General features: G+C 42.9%; 1 protein-coding gene across 2 annotated transcripts in view; it reads right to left on the minus strand.

Annotated features, from left to right (window-relative positions):
- DTHD1 (death domain containing 1) overlaps window positions 1–21,947 on the minus strand; it is a 141,612-nt gene that overhangs the window by 95,985 nt on the left and 23,680 nt on the right. The window contains exon 3 of one of the 2 annotated variants that reach the window (XM_069744624.1): window positions 13,548–13,878. In XM_069744624.1, the coding sequence (XP_069600725.1) occupies window positions 13,548–13,878 (331 nt within the window). The remainder of the gene's footprint in view (window positions 1–13,547; window positions 13,879–21,947) is intronic. The other variant, XM_069744625.1, reaches the window with a different exon arrangement.

A 21,947-nucleotide genomic window follows, 5' to 3' on the forward strand; every position in this document is an offset into this window, starting at 1 on the left:
AATTTTTTCACTCTGTCTTATTTACCCTGATGTTCATATAGATGTAGTTCAATTTACATGTCAACTTTTCACATTTTCCTTGTGTTTTACCTGCTTGTATTACTGTGTAATGCTGAACAAAATAGCTTGTTTACTCTAGGCTCTTATCTTATGCTAATGAAGGGTGGTGTCCTCAATAAATTTATTTATATCTTGAATATACTTGTTTTCGTGATTATTTTTGGTTATATATATATATATATATATATATATATATATATATTCTTTCAAGTGGTTTTTCTTTGGTATACTATCTATATAATCGTCTAACACTAGAACTACTGATGGAGTCATTTTGACTCCTTTCGTTTTTTATTTCTCTTCTGTGACTACATTTTTCAGAATTCCGGCTTGAAACTCGGTGACTTTTCCTCAAATATGATGTGAAAAAAGATTTTGTGAGAATAAATAATTTTGGTAAAAAATTTGCGCGTTTTTTTCAAAATTTACCAAGAACTCCTGAAGGGAGTCATTTTGACTCCCTACTATATTTTGAGATCCTTTTGTCACTAAATGTTGCTATAAAGTTTTGTGCATAATTTTTTCACTCTGTCTTATTTACCCTGATGTTCATATAGATGTAGTTCAATTTACATGTCAACTTTTCACATTTTCCTTGTGTTTTACCTGCTTGTATTACTGTGTAATGCTGAACAAAATAGCTTGTTTACTCTAGGCTCTTATCTTATGCTAATGAAGGGTGGTGTTTTTCTAAGGTCCTAGCAGGAGACAGTATTCTGGATAGTAACTTTACTTTCAGTTCAGCTGAAGAGACAAAGAGAACAGACGCAGACATATGAGCTCTGAAGACTCATACAGGTATGAATTGTTATGAAATAGTTTAGCTGTCTGTCAACTGATTCAGCCCACCTACTTTTGAAGGTGGCAGAACAGTTATTATTTCTTTTAGTTTTCATTTCATTTCTATTTTTCAGCAGGGAACTATATAGAATTATGGAATTTGTGAGGAATATGGAGAGAAACATAGTAACATAGTAACATAGTTAGTAAGGCCAAAAAAAGACATTTGTCCATCCAGTTCAGCCTATATTCCATCATAATAAATCCCCAGATCTACGTCCTTCTACAGAACCTAATAATTGTATGATACAATATTGTTCTGCTCCAGGAAGACATCCAGGCCTCTCTTGAACCCCTCGACTGAGTTCGCCATCACCACCTCCTCAGGCAAGCAATTCCAGATTCTCACTGCCCTAACAGTAAAGAATCCTCTTCTATGTTGGTGGAAAAACCTTCTCTCCTCCAGACGCAAAGAATGCCCCCTTGTGCCCGTCACCTTCCTTGGTATAAACAGATCCTCAGCGAGATATTTGTATTGTCCCCTTATATACTTATACATGGTTATTAGATCGCCCCTCAGTCGTCTTTTTTCTAGACTAAATAATCCTAATTTCGCTAATCTATCTGGGTATTGTAGTTCTCCCATCCCCTTTATTAATTTTGTTGCCCTCCTTTGTACTCTCTCTAGTTCCATTATATCCTTCCTGAGCACCGGTGCCCAAAGCTGGACACAGTACTCCATGTGCGGTCTAACTAGGGATTTGTACAGAGGCAGTATAATGCTCTCATCATGTGTATCCAGACCTCTTTTAATGCACCCCATGATCCTGTTTGCCTTGGCAGCTGCTGCCTGGCACTGGCTGCTCCAGGTAAGTTTATCATTAACTAGGATCCCCAAGTCCTTCTCCCTGTCAGATTTACCCAGTGGTTTCCCATTCAGTGTGTAATGGTGACATTGATTCCTTCTTCCCATGTGTATAACCTTACATTTATCATTGTTAAACCTCATCTGCCACCTTTCAGCCCAAGTTTCCAACTTATCCAGATCCATCTGTAGCAGAATACTATCTTCTCTTGTATTAACTGCTTTACATAGTTTTGTATCATCTGCAAATATCGATATTTTACTGTGTAAACCTTCTACCAGATCATTAATGAATATGTTGAAGAGAACAGGTCCCAATACCGACCCCTGCGGTACCCCACTGGTCACAGCGACCCAGTTAGAGACTATACCATTTATAACCACCCTCTGCTTTCTATCACTAAGCCAGTTACTAACCCATTTACACACATTTTCCCCCAGACCAAGCATTCTCATTTTGTGTACCAACCTCTTGTGCGGCACGGTATCAAACGCTTTGGAAAAATCGAGATATACCACGTCCAATGACTCACCGTGGTCCAGCCTATAGCTTACCTCTTCATAAAACCTGATTAGATTGGTTTGACAGGAGCGATTTCTCATAAACCCATGCTGATATGGAGTTAAACAGTTATTCTCATTGAGATAATCCAGAATAACATCCCTCAGAAACCCTTCAAATATTTTACCAACAATAGAGGTTAGACTTACTGGCCTATAATTTCCAGGTTCACTTTTAGAGCCCTTTTTGAATATTGGCACCACATTTGCTATGCGCCAATCCTGCGGAACAGACCCTGTCGCTATAGAGTCCCTAAAAATAAGAAATAATGGTTTATCTATTACATTACTTAGTTCTCTTAGTACTCGTGGGTGTATGCCATCCGGACCCGGAGATTTATCTATTTTAATCTTATTTAGCCGGTTTCGCACCTCTTCTTGGGTTAGATTGGTGACCCTTAATATAGGGTTTTCATTGTTTCTTGGGATTTCACCTAGCATTTCATTTTCCACCGTGAATACCGTGGAGAAGAAGGTGTTTAATATGTTAGCTTTTTCCTCGTCATCTACAACCATTCTTTCCTCACTATTTTTTAAGGGGCCTACATTTTCAGTTTTTATTCTTTTACTATTGATATAGTTGAAGAACAGTTTGGGATTAGTTTTACTCTCCTTAGCAATGTGCTTCTCTGTTTCCTTTTTGGCAGCTTTAATTAGTTTTTTAGATAAAGTATTTTTCTCCCTATAGTTTTTTAGAGCTTCAATGGTGCCATCCTGCTTTAGTAGTGCAAATGCTTTCTTTTTACTGTTAATTGCCTGTCTTACTTCTTTGTTTAGCCACATTGGGTTTTTCCTATTTCTAGTCCTTTTATTCCCACAAAAACAACAGGCAAAATGTGGGATTTGAACCCAGGAAAAGCTCCATTGGAGAGTCGACAGCCGGAAGTCTTACCACTGTACCACAAGCTCAACTGAGAAGACGTTTGATAAAGCCTCAGGATATTCTGGCTACTTTGCAATCCATACCGGAGGATGAATCGGAATCCGAATTGCAGGAACATGTATTTGATTCTGACAGTAATGAAGATTTCATTCCTCAGAACATATCATGTGAATCTGAAGACTCAGAAGGAACAAATCCAGAAGGTAAGTAGTTATGTGTATTTATTTGTTCTTCCACACACTGAATTAGGGCCTGTGCACACTAGCAGAATTCTGGCTGAATAGCCATCTGGATATTCTTGCCGCAATACAGGCCGTACCTGCCCGCTCATGCCTGAAGCTCCGCTCCGAACCCCGGGCTGGAGCCGCTGTCAGGGACAGAGCAGCACTTGCTTACGCGCGAGCACGGCTCCGTCCCAGACAGCGGCTCCAGCCCGGGGTTCGGAGCGGAGCTTCAGGTATGAAACTCCGCTCTGTACCTGAGCGGGCAGGTACGGGCCGGATTGTGGTGAGAATATCCTGTCGGATATTCCGCCGCTAATCCAGCCAGTGTGCACGGACCCTTACAAAACAAAAATTCTAAATATTCATCAACTTTTTTCCAGATATTCCAAGCACATCAACTGGGGATCGGGCTCATGCAGTTATGTTGCCTCGTGACCATCCTCCTGGTCGTGGACAGAGAAAAATCAGCAAAACGTCTCAGAAATGAAAGAACAACAGATAACGATGGCGGCGAAGGTAATGCAACAACAAACACCAGAGAAGGCGAATCTGAAGGAATACTAGTTTCAGCGGATGGTATTCAATGGAAACCTGTTGAAATTGGACAACACTTGCCTGGTAGGCGTGACAGCCAAAATTTTCTTCGAGAAGCACCTGGCCCTACAGGATACGCCAGAAGAAATATCATTATCGATAGTCCTTTGAGCGCATGGCGTTTATTTTTTGATTCATATATATTGACACATATAAAGAACTGTACGCTTGCAGAAGCATGCAGGAACAATAATTTACAGTTTACTCTATCTGATGAGGAGCTAGATGCATTCATTGCGATAATCTATGCTCGTGGAATATCTGGCACGAACCGTCACTCGATTAGCAGTATTTGGTGTAATGACTGGGGAATACCGTTTTGCAAAGCGACAAAGTCTAGGGACCGCTTTGTTGAAATTATGAGGTTTCTCAGATTTGATGAGAAATCTACTCGATCGGAGAGACTGCAAACGGACAAGTTTGCTCTATTTTCTACTGTGTGGGACAGGTTTATTGAAAATTGTATTGCGTGTTACAAACCTGGCCCATACATAACGGTGGATGAGCAACTTTTCCCAAGCAAAACTAGGTGTCCATTCACGCAGTACATGCCTTCCAAGCCAGATAAATATGGCCACAAATATTGGCTAGCTGTTGATAAGGAGAGCAAATATCTGGCAAATGGCTTCCCTTATCTAGGCAAAGATGACACACGCCGTGCTGAGGACCGTTTAGCTGACCATGTGGTAATGAAGTTATTGGACCCGTTTTTGAAAAAAGGTCGCAATGTTACAACCGATAATTATTTTATTTCATTAAAATTAGCTAAACAGCTAAAAAGCAAAGGAACAACCATCGTGGGAACACTGAATAAGATAAGGCGAGAAGTGCCTAAAGAAATAAAATCCATGAAAGAGGAATTGTACAACACTAAAGTGTTTAGAAATGAAGACAATTTTACACTTACAGTATATCAAGGAAAGCCCAACAAAAATGTTGTCATTTTGAGTTCCGTCCATCCAGATGTTGTTGTTGCGTCTGATTCCGCTAAAAAAACTCCAGAAACGGTAAAGTTTTACAATGAAACAAAATATGGAGTAGATGTAGTGGATCAGATGGCACGAAAATATACCACACGAACATCCACAAGGAGATGGCCTGTTCATGCATTTGAAAATGCCTTAGACTTTGCGGGTATAAATGCATGTACTGTATAATATTCAAGGAGATTACCCACCAAAAAATGTCACGCAAGGCATTTTTGCAAACGCTTGTGAGAGAGTTGAGTGGTCCTTATGTCACAGATAGGGAAAAGGGTTCTACGTCCCAAGTTTCTACATGTTCAGAAGTGATGGTTCAAACTAAATTTTGCCAGATCAAAGAAAAGTGCAAGAAAAATAGATCTGTCGGCAATTGTAAGACTTGTGGTAAGTCTTTGTGTGGGCAATGTACTGCCATAAATCAAAGGCAATGCCTAAAATGCGAAACACCAAATGTTTAGAAGGTGAATTCTGCGCCATATTTTCATTTTTATGCTCCTCCACCTACATTTTCTCTGCTTTTTGTTCTTCAGTTGTTGTTTATGTGTGTGCACTTGAATAAAAAAAAGTTTGAAAAACGTCTATTATAATTATTGTTATTTTCTGTAGAAAAATAAGAAAAGCAGAAAAAAAACAATCAAAAGCATTACTGTTGGATCTCACAATAATAATACATTACAAAAAATATAATTATTAATAAATAACCACAAATGAAACTCTAAAAATAAACGAAAACAAGCAAGGAGTCAAAATGACTCCTTTCAGAAGTTCTAGGCGGGGTCACGAGTCCAGTAGTCCTAGTGCTAATGGTCACTTCCGTCTGTTTGTCTGTCATGGAAATCCGGCGTCACTGATTGGTCGTGGCTGGACGGCACAGTCCGGCCACGAATTCGCCCTTCCCTACTCTCCTCCAGTCAGTGCCCCCTCCATACTCCCCTCCAGTCAGTGCCCCATTGCGGTTTAGCAGTCCATTAAATGGACGCGGTGTAATGCAGTCCATTTATGCTGCTATTAACCCTGTCGAGACTGCTGCATCATCACGTGTTATTGCCGCAATGCATTCTTGGGACCGGAGGGTCGCGAGGAGCATTGCTAAAGGCCTGGGCTGGATCTGGGGGCCGCCAGAAGGAGAGTATATAACTATTTTTTATTTTAATACTTTTTTTTACAGGGATATGGTGCCCACATTGCTATATACACATTGCTATATACTAAGTGGGCTGTGTTACATACTACGTGGGCTGTGTTATATACTGCATGGGCTGTGTTATATACTGCATGGCCTGTGTTATATACTGCGTGGGCTGTGTTATATACTACGTCTCTGTGCTATATTCTATGTGGGCTGTGCTATATACTACATGGCTGTGCAATATACTATGTGGCTGTGCTATATACTACGTGGGCTTTGTTATATACTACGTCTCTGTGCTATATACTACGTGGGCTGTGCTATATACTACATGGCTGTGCAATATACTATGTGGCTGTGCTATATACTACGTGGGCTTTGTTATATACTATGTGGGCTGTGTTATATACTACGTGGGCTCTGTTATATACTGGGTGGGCTGTGCTATATACTACTATACATATTCTAGAATACCCGATGTGTTAGAATCGGGCCACCATCTAGTAAGTAATAAATGACTAATTGCTTGATTTCCAACAATTGGCCTTCCCATGATCCTTAGAATAGGTTGTCCTGAGTCCCTTTCTTCTCCTTACTGCATGATCACAGTAAACAGAAGATTGAACAGAGCACCTGAAAATTTGCCCTGCTAATAATTCAATGTTTATGAGGTTTACAGAAACACAGAAAATCATATTAATAAGGCTCTTTGCATTAATCGACATTAACAATGTATCCACCTATACATGGCACTAAGATGCAGTATTTATCCTTTTGGAAAACAACTATCAGGTACATCTTCACTGGAGATGAGCGAACGTGTTCGGGAAATGTTCATCAATCTCAAATTCGGCATGAACCTTGCACATTCGGATTCGTGTTCGGATTCCCAAGCATTTTCCTCAAAATCGGCAAAATTTGTCCAAAGTTCAGTAAATGATCGGGTTTCCACTAATGCTTTTGTAAGGACTTTGGCTGGGATAGTGGTGCTGTATAATGAGCGGGGGGGGGGGCTTGTTTGATGAGGGGAGGGGGTCAGAGGAGCAGGGGACTGTTATATTTTTTTTAATTAACTTAATGTGTAGAATCCGGCAGCCAATCAAGGTTAAAAAAAAACCATCCAACATGTCCATACACAAGGGCTTTTGTCAATGGCTACCAAAGTCACATGTCCCTCTCCATATAAAAAGCAGACATGTGGCTTCGGTGTCATTTTGTGAGTGTAACAGCGTAGTGAAATTGCTGTTTTGCTGCTGCAAGTAGGGTTGAGCGACCTTTACTTTTATAGGATCGGGTCGGGTTTCACGAAACCCGACTTTTGAAAAAGTCGGGTCGAGTGAAATCGGCCGATCCTATAAAAAAGTCGGGGTCGGGGTCGGACGAAACTCGAAACCCAATGCAGTGCATTGGGTTTCCATGGTTCCCAGGGTCTGAAGGAGCGGAAACTCTCCTTCAGGCCCTGCGATCCATATTTTAGTGTAAAATAAAGAATTAAAATAAAAAATATCGCAATACTTACCCTCTGACGCGCCTTGGTACTAACCGGGAACCTTCCTTCCTTAGAATCAGCCTTCCAGGTCCTTGCGGTGACGTCGCGGTGACGTCGCGGCTTGTGATTGGCCGCGCGGCCGCCCATGTGACCGCTCGCGCGGCCAATCACAAGCCGCGACGTCACCCGCGACGTCACCGAAGGTCCTGGAAGGGCTGATTCTTAGGAAGGAAGGCTGCCGGAAAGAAGCAGGGCGCGTCCGAGGATGAGTATATACCTAATAGTAATATACTCACCCTCGGACGCGCCCTGCTTCTTTCCGGCAGCCTTCCTTCCTAAGAATCAGCCCTTCCAGGACCTTCGGTGACGTCGCGGGTGACGTCGCGGCTTGTGATTGGCCGCGCGAGCGGTCACATGGGCGGCCGCGCGGCCAATCACAAGCCGCGACGTCACCGCGACGTCACCGCAGGGTCCTGGAAGGCTGATTCTAAGGAAGGAAGGTTCCCGGTTAGTACCAGGGCGCGTCAGAGGGTAAGTATTGCGATATTTTTTATTTTAATTCTTTATTTTACACTTAAATCTGAATTCCGATACCAATTCCCGATATCTTAAACATATCGGGAATCGGTATCGGAATTCCGATTCTAGATTCAAAAGATCGCCGACTTAATGGCCGACCCCACACTGGGGTCAGGTCGGGTTTCATGAAACCCGACCTTGCCAAAAGTCGGCGACTTTTGAAAAATTTCGACCCGTTTCGCTCAACCATAGCTGCAAGTAGTCAGATAGTTAACTAGGTGGTTTATTCTTAGCTAGTTCAGATAGATAGCATCCTGTGTCAAATAGTCTTTCCATATAAGTTAATAGTTCTAATTCTGTGGTGCAGCCACAAGTCCCCACATCAGCATATCATTTCATAGGGCTGCTGATTTTGTGTTACCGCTACCAGTCACCACTAGTGATGTGCGAGTATGCTCATTACTCGAGTTTCCCCGAGCATGCTCGGGTGGTCTCCGAGTATTTCGGCATGCTCGGTGATTGCCAAATAGGCAATTCCCACATGTATTCAAGCTGTCTAGCAGTCACAATTCATGCAGCTGCTATGCACTAGTCACCTCTTCAGCATATAAATCCTTTGTGCTAATTGTGTGGTCTAGCCACCAGTCCACATTTCAGCATATAAATCATTTGTGCTAATTGTGTGGTCCAGCCACTAGTCCACATTTAGCATATCAAGCCTTTGTGCTAATTGTGTGATCCAGCCATCAGTCCACATCTCATGAAATAAATCATTTGTACTAATTGTGTGGTTCAGCCACCAGTCCACATTTCAGCATATAAATTATTTGTGCTAATTGGGTGGTCCAGCCATCAGTTCTTGTTTCAGTATATAAATCCTTTGTGTGATCCAGCTAAAATCCACACTATCTAAGCAAAAAAATACTGATTATTAATTTAGTAAAAGGTGACTGACAGGTCTGGGCCTAGGGTTGTGAAACAGTTGGTTAATAGAGGGGAAGGGTACATCCACCATGAGTGTGAAAAAGCGAGGTTGTGGTGGAAGGGGGAATAGGCTTGGTGTTCGAGGTGTACATGGGGCAGGTGGTAATGTTACTGAAAGCTGAAAGCTCTATTGAACAAACACAGGCTCGTCCTATCCAAAGACAACTGACAACTTCTGCTACTGGATGGGCTACTCGACTCACCTTCTTTGGCAGCCACAAAGTGGTATGCTTTGTAGATGAGGGCCAAAAAGAGCATGTGCTCCAGTGGGTGGTAAGCGCTGCATCAAGTGGCCTCTCTTCCTCTTCCTCCACCTTAACATCACACATAGTACAGTCATAAGAGGTGGCACCCCAATTACCCTTGTTTCCTCCCACGCCACAACTCTCCAACCGTCCAACTGACTCTACAGAGCTGTTCACACATTCTATTCTATCGGCATCAGAGGTCTGCTCCAAAGATTCACAGACTCTAGAGGAGGAAAGCATTTCCACCGATGCCCAATTTTTTTTTCAGTTGGATCCATGGGACAAAGGACGGTACAAGTAGAATCTCATCATCAGTTGTTAACCACTGAGGCAGGAGTTTATACTGATGGGACTCAGGTGCCTGTGGTGCACGTGTACTGTACTGTGCTGTCGGGGCAGGAAGAGGAGGGTGACTCTCAAGTCGAGGAGTGGGAAAACTCAGAGAATGATGATGAGGTTGTAGATCCCACTTGGTGTGAACCCTGAGGCATGCAGCTAAGTAGCTCAGCAGAGGCGGTGGAGGAGGAGGAAGACAAGGAGGTTACATTGTGGCTTCCTGCATAGACATGGAGTGATGCAACCATGACAAGCACTGCATCCTCAGCCACAATTCTGGCTGTGGCCAGATGCAGTTGCGGATCTGCAGTTCACAGGGGCAGCAAGGGTTGCCTAGCCTGGGCTTTTAAGACCACAAAGGATGACACAACTTATGTTATCTGCCAACTTTGTAAAAACTGACTCAGTAGGGGAAAAAATTCCAATAATTTGACTACTACAATGCATGAACTGGAGCATGCGTGATCAACATTCATTAGTATAAGTATATAAGGGGACAATATAAATATCTCGCTGAGGATCTGTTTATACCAAGGAAGGTGACGGGCACAAGGGGGCATTCTTTGCGTCTGGAGGAGAGAAGGTTTTTCCACCAACATAGAAGAGGATTCTTTACTGTTAGGGCAGTGAGAATCTGGAATTGCTTGCCTGAGGAGGTGGTGATGGCGAACTCAGTCGAGGGGTTCAAGAGAGGCCTGGATGTCTTCCTGGAGCAGAACAATATTGTATCATACAATTAGGTTCTGTAGAAGGACGTAGATCTGGGGATTTATTATGATGGAATATAGGCTGAACTGGATGGACAAATGTCTTTTTTCGGCCTTACTAACTATGTTACTATGTTACTATGTTATGTTAGTCTGGGAATCTCACTGCTCTAATGTGGCCTTGCAGGCATCACCAACCCCTGGCCAACCACATCTGCTGCTTCTCCTTCCTCAGTCACTAAGGCAAGTGTTCTCACACAGGTCTCAGGCCAAAGAACCTCCACTTTTTTACCTGCTAAAATAAGGGTGAGGGAGAGCCTGTCAGCTGTTACAGATGTGGGCATGCCTGCTATTTTTGACAGATTTTAGACACCTTGCACACCACATCTTTGTCAATCCAACACAACTTCTCTGCATGCACCTCACCCACAGTCGAGCAGTTTGTCGTGTACACTCTACTCCACCCTCTCTCAGAACAGTAGCCAGCCCTCGGTCCCGCAGTTGTGGTCACGTAAAAGATTTTTTCCTCCTACACATGTAAAAGCTAAGAGCTTGAACTTCACCACCCCTAATCCATTGGCCACGGAAATGCTGCCTTTCCTCCTGGTGGATACAAACGATTTCCGAAAGCTGCTGCTGTTGCAGCCCCCTAGTACCAGCTGCTCAGTCTCCATTAATTTTTTACGAAAGCTGTGTCTGCGCTACACCAGCGTGTCCCAGACAACATCACCAATATCAAAAATATATGTCTGACAGGGTACATTTCACCACAGATACCTGGATGAGTAAGCATGGCCTGTGGCTGTAACTCTCGCTGACTGGGCACTGAGTGATTCATATGGCTGCTCCACAAATCCTGAATTACCCAAGGCATGCGAGACAAACCTCTATATCTAACACATCCTTCACTGCTTCTGCCTCATCCACCTTTTCTTGGGCCTCCACCTGGCACTTCACCTCTCCATTAATTAGACACTCATTCCAACAATGCAGTAAGATTCCCCCCACCTCTGTACTGCACCACCAGGACTCACCACAATCAGGCAGTTCTTGACTTCTAACCCCGAGAATGTCGAGTCGTCAATGCAAAACATTAACAGCAGCAGTGTAAGTGGCAGAAGCAATTTCTGTGAGTTGTTTCACACATTTGTTAGACCATCCCATGCACCAGCAGAAAAGACTAGAGTACAAGTCTTACACATAGTGAATGACTGGAGGGGGTGGTGCAGGAGTATCTCAAGCTCAATATTGATGTCATCAGGGGAGTTTGGACCCTTTTGCATTTTGATCTTCAAAAATGGAAGAGTGGCATAAGCTTGCCTGCCATGCCTTGTAGGCTTTGCCATGCCCAGCAGCCAATGTTGTCTCAGAATGTCACATCAGCATTGGTGGTGTTGTCCTGACAGATAAGCGCATCTGGCTGTCCCTTGAAAGTGTAGACCACCAAACTTTCATCAAGATAACTTTTGCACTGCAGCCACAGACTGGGCAGAGTAGGCAATTGTGTAGTTTTCAGTGTGCTGCATTGATCTCACATTTTTGTAGTCTGTGACACCTTTGTCATGGCTCCTGTGGCTGATGATACTAATAAGTGCTTTGGTGGTGCACCAATCAGGTGTGTCCACCACTATTACTTTTACAATTTTTCTTTTTTTAAAACACCTATTATTTCTCCTATTCCTCTTCCCTTTGGTTCCTCCTGAGTCAGAATAAGCCAAGCTTTTTGGTAAATGGAGACTCTTATTCGGGTCTCCTTGTTGTGTGTTGCCTGTAGTAGCAGGGGTCTCAGAGCACCATTGTACTATTTCTACTCTGGGGAAATTGATGCCACTTTAGTGTTGTGTGCCAATAATTTTTTGAAATGTTGAGACTCTAAGTTGGGTCTCCATCTGGTGGGTTGCCTTAGTAGCAGGGTTCTCAGAACATCATTATACTATTTCTACTCTGGGGAAAATTGATGCCTGTTTAGTGGTGTGTGCCAACAATTTTTTGAAATGTGGAGACTCCAAGTTGGGTCTTCGTCTGTAGGGTTGCATGTAGCAGTAGGGCTGAAGCTAATATTTGTGCCACCTAAGTGTGGCTGAGCAGAAAAGCAGTTTGAGCTGTTGCATAAGGTATCAGGGCTCACAACATAGTAGACCCACCCTGGTGCCTCATCCACCTTTTAATTTTAACTTAAATGCTGGCCTAGACCCTGTCTCATAAATGGCCCATTCCTGACTGCTGCGCCATTATAAAATTTCTACTGTGGATCAATTGATGACATTTTTTCTGATGTCTGCCCCTAATTTTTGAAAATGTTTCTACTCCAAGTTGGGTCTCCTTCAAGTGTATTGCCTGAATTTGGCAGGGCTTCCAGAGCACCAGGCCTAAACCTGTCACTCCTAAACCTGTTGCTGATCAATGTTTAAGCTAGAAATGCTGGTCTAAGCCCTTTCCCAGGGCCTGTCCCATGCATCCATACTGCGCAATTATACTATTTGTACTCTTGGTCAATAGATGCCACTTTTCCTGGTGTCTGCCCCAAATTTAAGATGTTTTTACAGCTTTTGTGCCCGTTGAAGGTGTTACCTATGCGTTTGATTTTGCCTCCCATTGGGTTTAATATGGTTCGCATAAGTTCGGCGAACTGTTTGGTATACATCGGAAAGTTGAGGTAAGACTGAAAGACATTGATAGTTGTTTAACTGAGAGATAACCAGACAGAACATATAACAAGATTTTGTGATTTCTATACTATTGTTATTGCGATTGCTATACTGTTGTTATTGTCATTATCGCTAAGATTGTGTGTTTTTAAACCCCATACACAACTAACCATCTGTTCTTATAGTTAAAATTTAATTTTGTAGTAGGAAAATAAACAGCTTTTGTTGATTACTTCCGCATCATCATTTTCTTCATTGTTGCATCCCAGTATCCCATTCACATAAAAACAAACTTAAATATCTTAGTCATGGGCTTAAGATCTAGATTGCTGTTTTACTGTACCAAACTTAGATGACAAGGGAACTCTAAGGGTCTCAGACTTTAATTCTACTAAAATCCAGGTTTTTAGCCAAAATTTGATTGTTAATATATATATATAGCTAGATTCTAGCTTTGGAAAATTTACCTATTACATAAAAATGTTTAGAATGGTATTAAAAGTATATATAATAGAAGTTATAAACTGCGTCACTTACCTTATGTTCTCCATGACGTCCTTCTAAAGAATTAGGTGTTAAATAGCTTGAATTAAACTTTTTATCAATGACTTTTACCATTATATCCTTATAACTTCCTCTGTAATGACTACTAAATGGAATTGAAATATTAATTGGGTAAGGGATTTTTAAGTGATCATCAAGACAAGATATATTCAACACCTTGCTGACCAATTCTTCCGAATTTGATACTACTAAAGAGCTTATGTCATCCATAAATCTGCACTGCAGTTTCTGCAAGATGGAAGAAGGTGCTCTAATAAAGCAAGCAAGAAGATCTTCACCGACCTCATCATCTTGTAGAGTAAACCTATAACAAAAATAATAATCTCAATTACAATTTAAATCTGCTAATCTACAGAAAAATATTGTAAATGTAATAAAGCTGACCACGCTCCTATTTCAAAATACAATGGGCATTTTTTTTAAATATAGTTAAAATCTAAAGGTTCAGAAAAAATAAAACTGGACTCCTTTTTGTGTATGGAAAATATACATAGAATATTATTGTAAGTGTTGACTGTTTTATACCTTCATGTAATAAAACCTTAAAAGGTATCTGTTGTTTACCAATCTTTGAATAGATCAATAGTACAAGCAAATATATATATATATATATATATATATATATATATCTAATATATAATTGCCTAGAATACTACTTCCGGCAATTTGTGCCAACTTCCGTGGCTTTGTCCGGAGCTAATGTCCGGAGCTAATGTCCGGAGCTAATGTCCGGAGCTAATATCTGGAGATAAGTGACGTCAACAGTGTCCAGTGTCTGATTGGTTGCCGCCTGCTGCGCGCGACCAATCAGAAACGTGCCGTACTGTGACACACTCCGCCCGCCATTTTGGTGTGATTTTTGAATTTTTACCTCACAGCAAGTTTCTACTGCGTGGAGGCGGGCCCAGTGACGTTGCTCTTCAAGCTCCTGCCGAATTTCGTCAAAAAAATGATAATACCATTTACCAAAACTATATATATTTAGTTGTGAAGTGGTTCAGTGACATTTTCACACCAATTTTGAACGTTTGTTTGGTGTTTTCTCCATATACTGCCTATTATTTTTGTTCTTTCTTACTATTATTTATTAATTGTATTATTCTTACATTTGAATAAATAAAGTATATATGGATTCTAGACTCCCGATTCTTTAGAATCGGGCTGCCATCTAGTATATATATATATATATATAGAAAGGCTCAGAGCGAGCCGAAACGTCGCGAGATGTGGGTCTGAAATAAACTTCACAGCTTTTTTCACCTTCATTACCTATTGGAGTGCTGCCTTCCGTTTTTTGCCTAGTATATATATATATATATATATATATATACAGTGGGGCAAAAAAGTATTTAGTCAGTCAGCAATAGTGCAAGTTCCACCACTTAAAAAGATGAGAGGCGTCTGTAATTTACATCATAGGTAGACCTCAACTATGGGAGACAAACTGAGAAAACAAAATCCAGAAAATCACATTGTCTGTTTTTTTAACATTTTATTTGCATATTATGGTGGAAAATAAGTATTTGGTCAGAACTAAAATTTCTTCTCAATACTTTGTAATATATCCTTTGTTGGCAATGACAGAGGTCAAACGTTTTCTGTAAGTCTTCACAAGGTTGCCACACACTGTTGTTGGTATGTTGGCCCATTCCTCCATGCAGATCTCCTCTAGAGCAGTGATGTTTTTGGCTTTTCGCTTGGCAACACGGACTTTCAACTCCCTCCAAAGGTTTTCTATAGGGTTGAGATCTGGAGACTGGCTAGGCCACTCCAGGACCTTGAAATGCTTCTTACGAAGCCACTCCTTCGTTGCCCTGGCGGTGTGCTTTGGATCATTGTCATGTTGAAAGACCCAGCCACGTTTCATCTTCAATGCCCTTGCTGATGGAAGGAGGTTTGCACTCAAAATCTCACGATACATGGCCCCATTCATTCTTTCATGTACCCGGATCAGTCGTCCTGGCCCCTTTGCAGAGAAACAGCCCCAAAGCATGATGTTTCCACCACCATGCTTTACAGTAGGTATGGTGTTTGATGGATGCAACTCAGTATTCTTTTTCCTCCAAACACGACAAGTTGTGTTTCTACCAAACAGTTCCAGTTTGGCTTCATCAGACCATAGGACATTCTCCCAAAACTCCTCTGGATCATCCAAATGCTCTCTAGCAAACTTCAGACGGGCCCGGACATGTACTGGCTTAAGCAGTGGGACACGTCTGGCACTGCAGGATCTGAGTCCATGGTGGCGTAGTGTGTTACTTATGGTAGGCCTTGTTACATTGGTCCCAGCTCTCTGCAGTTCATTCACTAGGTCCCCCTGCGTGGTTCTGGGATTTTTGCTCACCGTTCTTGTGATCATTCTGACCCCACGGGGTGGGATTTTGCGTGGAGCCCCAGATCGAGGGAGATTATCAGTGGTCTTGTATGTCTTCCATTTTCTAATTATTGCTCCCACTGTTGATTTCTTCACTCCAAGCTGGTTGGCTATTGCAGATTCAGTCTTCCCAGCCTGGTGCAGGGCTACAATTTTATTTCTGGTGTCCTTTGACAGCTCTTTGGTCTTCACCATAGTGGAGTTGGGAGTCAGACTGTTTGAGGGTGTGCACAGGTGTCTTTTTATACTGATAACAAGTTTAAACAGGTGCCATTACTACAGGTAATGAGTGGAGGAAAGAGGAGACTTTTAAAGAAGAAGTTACAGGTCTGTGAGAGCCAGAAATCTTGATTGTTTGTTTCTGACCAAATACTTATTTTCCACCATAATATGCAAATAAATTGCTAAAAAAACAGACAATGTGATTTTCTGGATTTTTTTTTCTCAGTTTGTCTCCCATAGTTGAGGTCTACCTATGATGTAAATTACAGACGCCTCTCATCTTTTTAAGTGGTGGAACTTGCACTATTGCTGACTGACTAAATACTTTTTTGCCCCACTGTATATATATATATAAACCCTTCTAAATATACTCGATCAGGGAACTATGTTTCTGTCTTCACGTATGAGCATTTCTACCCTAACCCCTTCAATCATTCACTTTTAAAAAGTGCTAAAATCTGTATTAGTCAAAGAAAAGACAGACCGCCAAGGTCCTCGAAGGATAATATTGCAACTACTTATTGAAAGAGAAGGGGAGCAGAAACAAGCTGCAGAGAGAAGCACAAACACAGACAGATTGGGTTGCAGCTCTTTAGTAGAGATGAGTGGTGTTCGAGTCGAACTGTTCGCCAATTTCAAATTCGAGCTGTTTTGCTTAAAATTCGGCTGTTCGAGTTTCTGTTCGATAACCATCCGTTCACCAAAAGCCTAGCTTGATTTGTACATTAAAACTGTTTATCATTGTTAACCCTAGAACGCTTACCCATAGAAATCTACACATTCATGCACCTGGGGTCTTTTAGGCCTGTTTACAATTATCATGGAATAACTCAAATAAAAATACTTTTCAAAGTTTATTGCAAAGTAAGGATGCATTCCCACTAGCGCAGGGGTCCACCAGTACGGAATTCCGTAATGGATCTGACCTCCTGGTGACCCCAGCTAAGGTTGGCGGACGCATACCTGGGGCCTCGCAGGCCTGCCAGGTTACTTGTTTTCTATTTTCTGTAAAATTACTTTAGTTAGAATTTTGAAACTCTAGGTATTCCTCAGGTATATAGTTGTTAGTAATTTCCAGTTGTTCATATATTTTTATGTTATAGGCATTTCGGTATAGCAACCTTTTTTTGGGACTACCCCATATTCACGTACCTGGGGCCTTTTAGGCCTGTGTGCAAATAACACGGAATAACTCAAATAAAAATACTTTTCAAAATTTATTTTACAATTGCAAGATAAGGATGCATTCCAACTAGCGCTGGGGTCCGCCAGGAGGGGATCTGTAATGGATCTGACCTCCTGGTGACCCCAGCTAAGGCTGGCGGAATCCCGCCATTCCGGCAGCCTTAGCTGGAGTTACCAGGAGGTCAGATCCATTATGGATCTCCTTCTGGCGAACCCCAGCGCTACTGGGAACACAGCCTAAGATTTGTATATTTCAAAACATAATTATGGGCATAAAACAACAAAAAAGTAAGTAAACAGGCACGCCAAATATAGGCATTCTATATGCAATTTTGTTATGAAAACATTTTTTGGTTGTAGCAAACTTGGTGCAGGAATATTTATTTGTAACTTTACATATTCCCCCAACAATTCTCACATATTATTTTTTCGGCTGAATGTTCCTTTGTTAGGGTCCCAGCACACCAAGCGATATAAAGCAGGCAAAGTGCAGTCCCCCTCCTCTTACCTTCAACACATCACTTTCTTGTAGTGCAGTAGAAGCCTCTGGTTTTGGAGCTCAGAAAGTTTCTATTTCCAGACAAAAGAAAGCTGACTTATTCCTCCAAAGTCTCTCCAGCAATTAGGACAAAAAGATCTGCGATGAGGTCAGAGACACATGACTTTGTGAGGGAGCCTCCCTTCCAAGATCACATAACCATGTTGTCATGCAGAATCCACACTCTTCCCAGCAATAGCAGAGTCATAAAAGTTCTTCCCCAATACAGACAAAAAGACTGAGTATCACATGTAAACCTAGTACAGGCCTAAAAGGCCCCAGGTGCGTGAATATGGGGTAGTCCCCAAAAAAGGTTGTTATACCGAAATGTCTGTAACATAAAAATATATGAATAACTGCAAATTACTAACAACTATATACCTGAGGATTACCTAGATTTTCAAAATTCTAACTAAAGTACTTTTACAGAAAATAGAAAACAAGTAACCTTGCAGGCCTGCGAGGCCCCAGGTATGCGTTCTAGGGTTAATAGACTGTTTCAGTGTATAGTGAGCGGGGGGCTAGGGGATAGATCTGTGCTGAAATAACACCGATCTCCATTTTTTTTCTTTCCCGCATTTACAGTGGGGCGGTGCAGTCTCTCAGCCTATCAGCAGTGCACACACAGCAATGTGCATGTGATGCACACAAACAAGGGCATGTGTCATTGGATGTTTATGTCACATAAATAAATAATAATAATCTTTATTTTTCTATAGCGCTAACATATTCTGCAGCGCTTTACAGGTTGCACACATTATCATCGTTGTCCCCGTTGGGGCTCACAAAGTAAATTCCCTATCAGTATGTCTTTGGAATGTGGGAGGAAACCGGAGAACCCGGAGGAAACCCACGCAAACATGGAGAGAACATACAAACTCTTTGCAGATGTTGTCCTTGGTGGGGTTTGAACTCAGGACTTCAGCGCTGCAAGGCTGCTGTGCTAACCACTGCACCACTGTGCTGCCCCTGTCACATGTCCTTGCCCTATAAGAAGCAGCCATTTGTCCCATCGCCACCATTTCCTCACTGCTGCAGCTTAGTGTTAGACGGCACCGCTGCTGCTGTGGGCGCTATACAGACTAAGGGTACCGTCACACAGTGGCATTTTTATCGCTACGACGGCACGATTCGTGACGTTCCAGCGATATAGTTACAATCTCGCAGTGTCTGCCACGCTCCTGCGATCAGGGACCCCGCTGAGAATCGTACGTCGTAGCAGATCGTTTGAAACTTTCTTTCGTCGTCTAGTGTCCCGCTGTGGTGGCATGATCGCATGGTGTAACAAAGGTGTGCACGATAATGCATACGATGTGCGCATAGTAACCAACGGCTTCTACATTGCACATACGTCATGAAATTATCGCTCCAGCGTCGTACATTGCAAAGTGTGACAGCAGTCTACGATGCTGGAGCGATATTGTTACGATGCTGGAGCGTCACGGATCGTGCCGTCATAGCGATCAAAATGCCACTGTGTGACGGTACCCTAAGAGTATTATTTTGGAACGAATTGTCAGAGAGATAGGTTTAGGAAGTTGGAAGGAGTCGGGACTAGTTGTAATATCAGCCCTTTTCAGGGTAGGTCACAGCAGTTCATAGCACTGATTGCCAGGCAGGTCTGTGCCAGTGCTGTGCAAGTGTTTGTCACAGCATTTGGTGTAATCTATCTCAGCCAATCTTTTTGGACTATTAGCATTGTCTGATAGTCATCTGAGTAGCCTACCTGTGAAGCTAGCTACACCGCCTGTATATCTCAATTTTTACTGCACCTAACCCAGTTAATAGTTTAGGGCCTAGGAGCAGTGTCTGCATGTCAGCAGAGTAGCCCGCCTGTGAAACTAACTACACCGCCTGTGTATCTCTATTTTCACTGCATCTAATCCAGTTAATAGTTTACGGCCTAGGAGCAGTGTCTGCACGTCAGCAGAGTAGCCCGCCTGTGAAACTAACTACACCGCCTGTGTATCTCTATTTTCACTGCATCTAATCCATTTAATAGTTTAGGGCCTAGGAGCAGTGTCTGCACGTCAGCAGAGTAGCCCGCCTGTGAAACTAACTACACCGACTGTGTATCTCAATTTTCACTGCATCTAATCCAGTTAATAGTTTAGGGTCTAGGAGCAGTGTCTGCACGTCAGCAGAGTAGCCCACCTGTGACACTAAGTACACCGCCTGTGTATCTCAATTTTCACCGCATCTAAGCCAGTTGATAGTTTTGGGCCTAGGAGCAGTGTCTGCACATCAGCAGAGTAACCCGCCTGTGAAACTAACTATACCGCCTGTGCATCTCAATTTTCACTGCATGTAATCCATGTAAAACAGCAGGTGCTTGAACGGATATCAAGTGCTCGGTCAAGTGGGCTCTCCTCCATGTCACATGTCAACTTCAACATGACAACTACTCCAGTCCTTAGAGTTGTCACCCCAATCGCACTTGCTTCCTCACAGCTCCCAAGTCTCCAGCTGCCCGTCTGAGCATGGGGTGACACACATGGTTGAGTCTGTAGAGCTGTTTATGCATACTATAGCCTGGGACTCAGAGGTCAGCTGCAGAGCTTCTGTGAATCCAGACAAGGAAATGATCTGCACTGTTGCCCATAATCTTTGTGAGTCGGATCCAGGCCCAGATGAAGAAGGTTCTGAGCATAATGTAGATGCTCGTTCCCAAACTGTAAATCCTGTTGGTGGAGACAATGAGGAAGATGATGATGAGACTGAGATACCTGATTGGAACAAAAACTTATCTTTTCGGCCGGGGCAGGAAGAGGTTGGCTCTGAGGACGACGGGTGTGAGAACGCACAGGATGATGATGACGAGGTTGTAGACCCCACTTACTGTGAACCCCCAGTCCGCCAGTCCATACGGTCTGCAGAGGAGGTGGAGGAGGATGCTAGTGACGAGTCTGATGACGAGGTAACGGTGCACCTTCCTGGACAGAGACTGAGTACTGGAAGCACGTCAACACCTGCATCCTCAACCCCAACTGTGCCTCAGACCAGAAGTTGTGGTGGCTCTTCAGGTCGCACAGGCTCTAAGCCTTGCATAGCCTGGGCATTTTTTGACATCGCAAAGGATGACCCAACTCATGTTGTCTGTAAGATTTGTCAACAAAATCTCAGTAGAGGCCAAAAAATCACTAGCTTGAGTACTTCATGCATGAACCGTCACATGGATATGAGGCATAAGTTGCAGTGGGAAGCTCACTCTGCTACAATGCTGCCTATTGGGCCGGGTCAACCACCGTCTGCCACATCAAGTGCATCCGTGTCCTCTTCCACCTCTGTGACTGTGGGGACAGCAGTCGCACTTGGTTTTGGATGCAGACCTTACACCTTTTTACCCGCAATAGCCAGTGTGATTGGCAGGTCGTCAGGACATTTGCAAGTGGAAACACCTGCTGCTGTTGAGCGCTCTCCGACATCGACACCACCTTTTGATCAAGGCAACATAATATCTCCGCCTGCACCTTCCTCACAGACCATCAGTTTGCCGGGGACACCCTACTCAACTCCGTCTAAGCACGGCAGCCAGCCCTCAGTCCCTCAGATGTGGACAAATAAAAGACAATTTCCTCCTAGCCATGACAAAGCTAAGAGGTTGAATTTTTCCTTCTGCAAGCTGTTGGCTACAGAAATGCTGCCTTTCCACCTGGTGGACACAGAGGTTTTTCGAGACCTTATGTCCGTCGCAGTGCCCCAGTACCAGATGCCCAGTCGCCACTACTTCTCAAAGAAGGCTGTACCTGCGCTACACCAGCATGTGGCACACAACATCACCGCTTCCTTGAGAAACTCTGTGTGTGACAGGGTGCATTTCACCACAGACACTTGGACGAGTAGACATGGACAGGGGCGTTACATGTCAGTGACTGGGCACTGGGTAACTACAGCGACATCAGGAAAAGGGGCTGCTGTTCAAGTCTTGCTATCCCCACGAGTTGCTCGTCGATCCTCTGTATCTAGAAGTTCCTCCACTGCTTCTGCCTCCTCAACCTCCTCTCGGTCCTCCACCTGCACCCAAAGCCTGTCTGGTAAAGCCACCCGCGCTGTA

This window comes from Ranitomeya imitator, chromosome 1 (genome assembly GCF_032444005.1).
Source record: "Ranitomeya imitator isolate aRanImi1 chromosome 1, aRanImi1.pri, whole genome shotgun sequence".
Classification (NCBI taxonomy): Eukaryota; Metazoa; Chordata; class Amphibia; order Anura; family Dendrobatidae; genus Ranitomeya; species Ranitomeya imitator.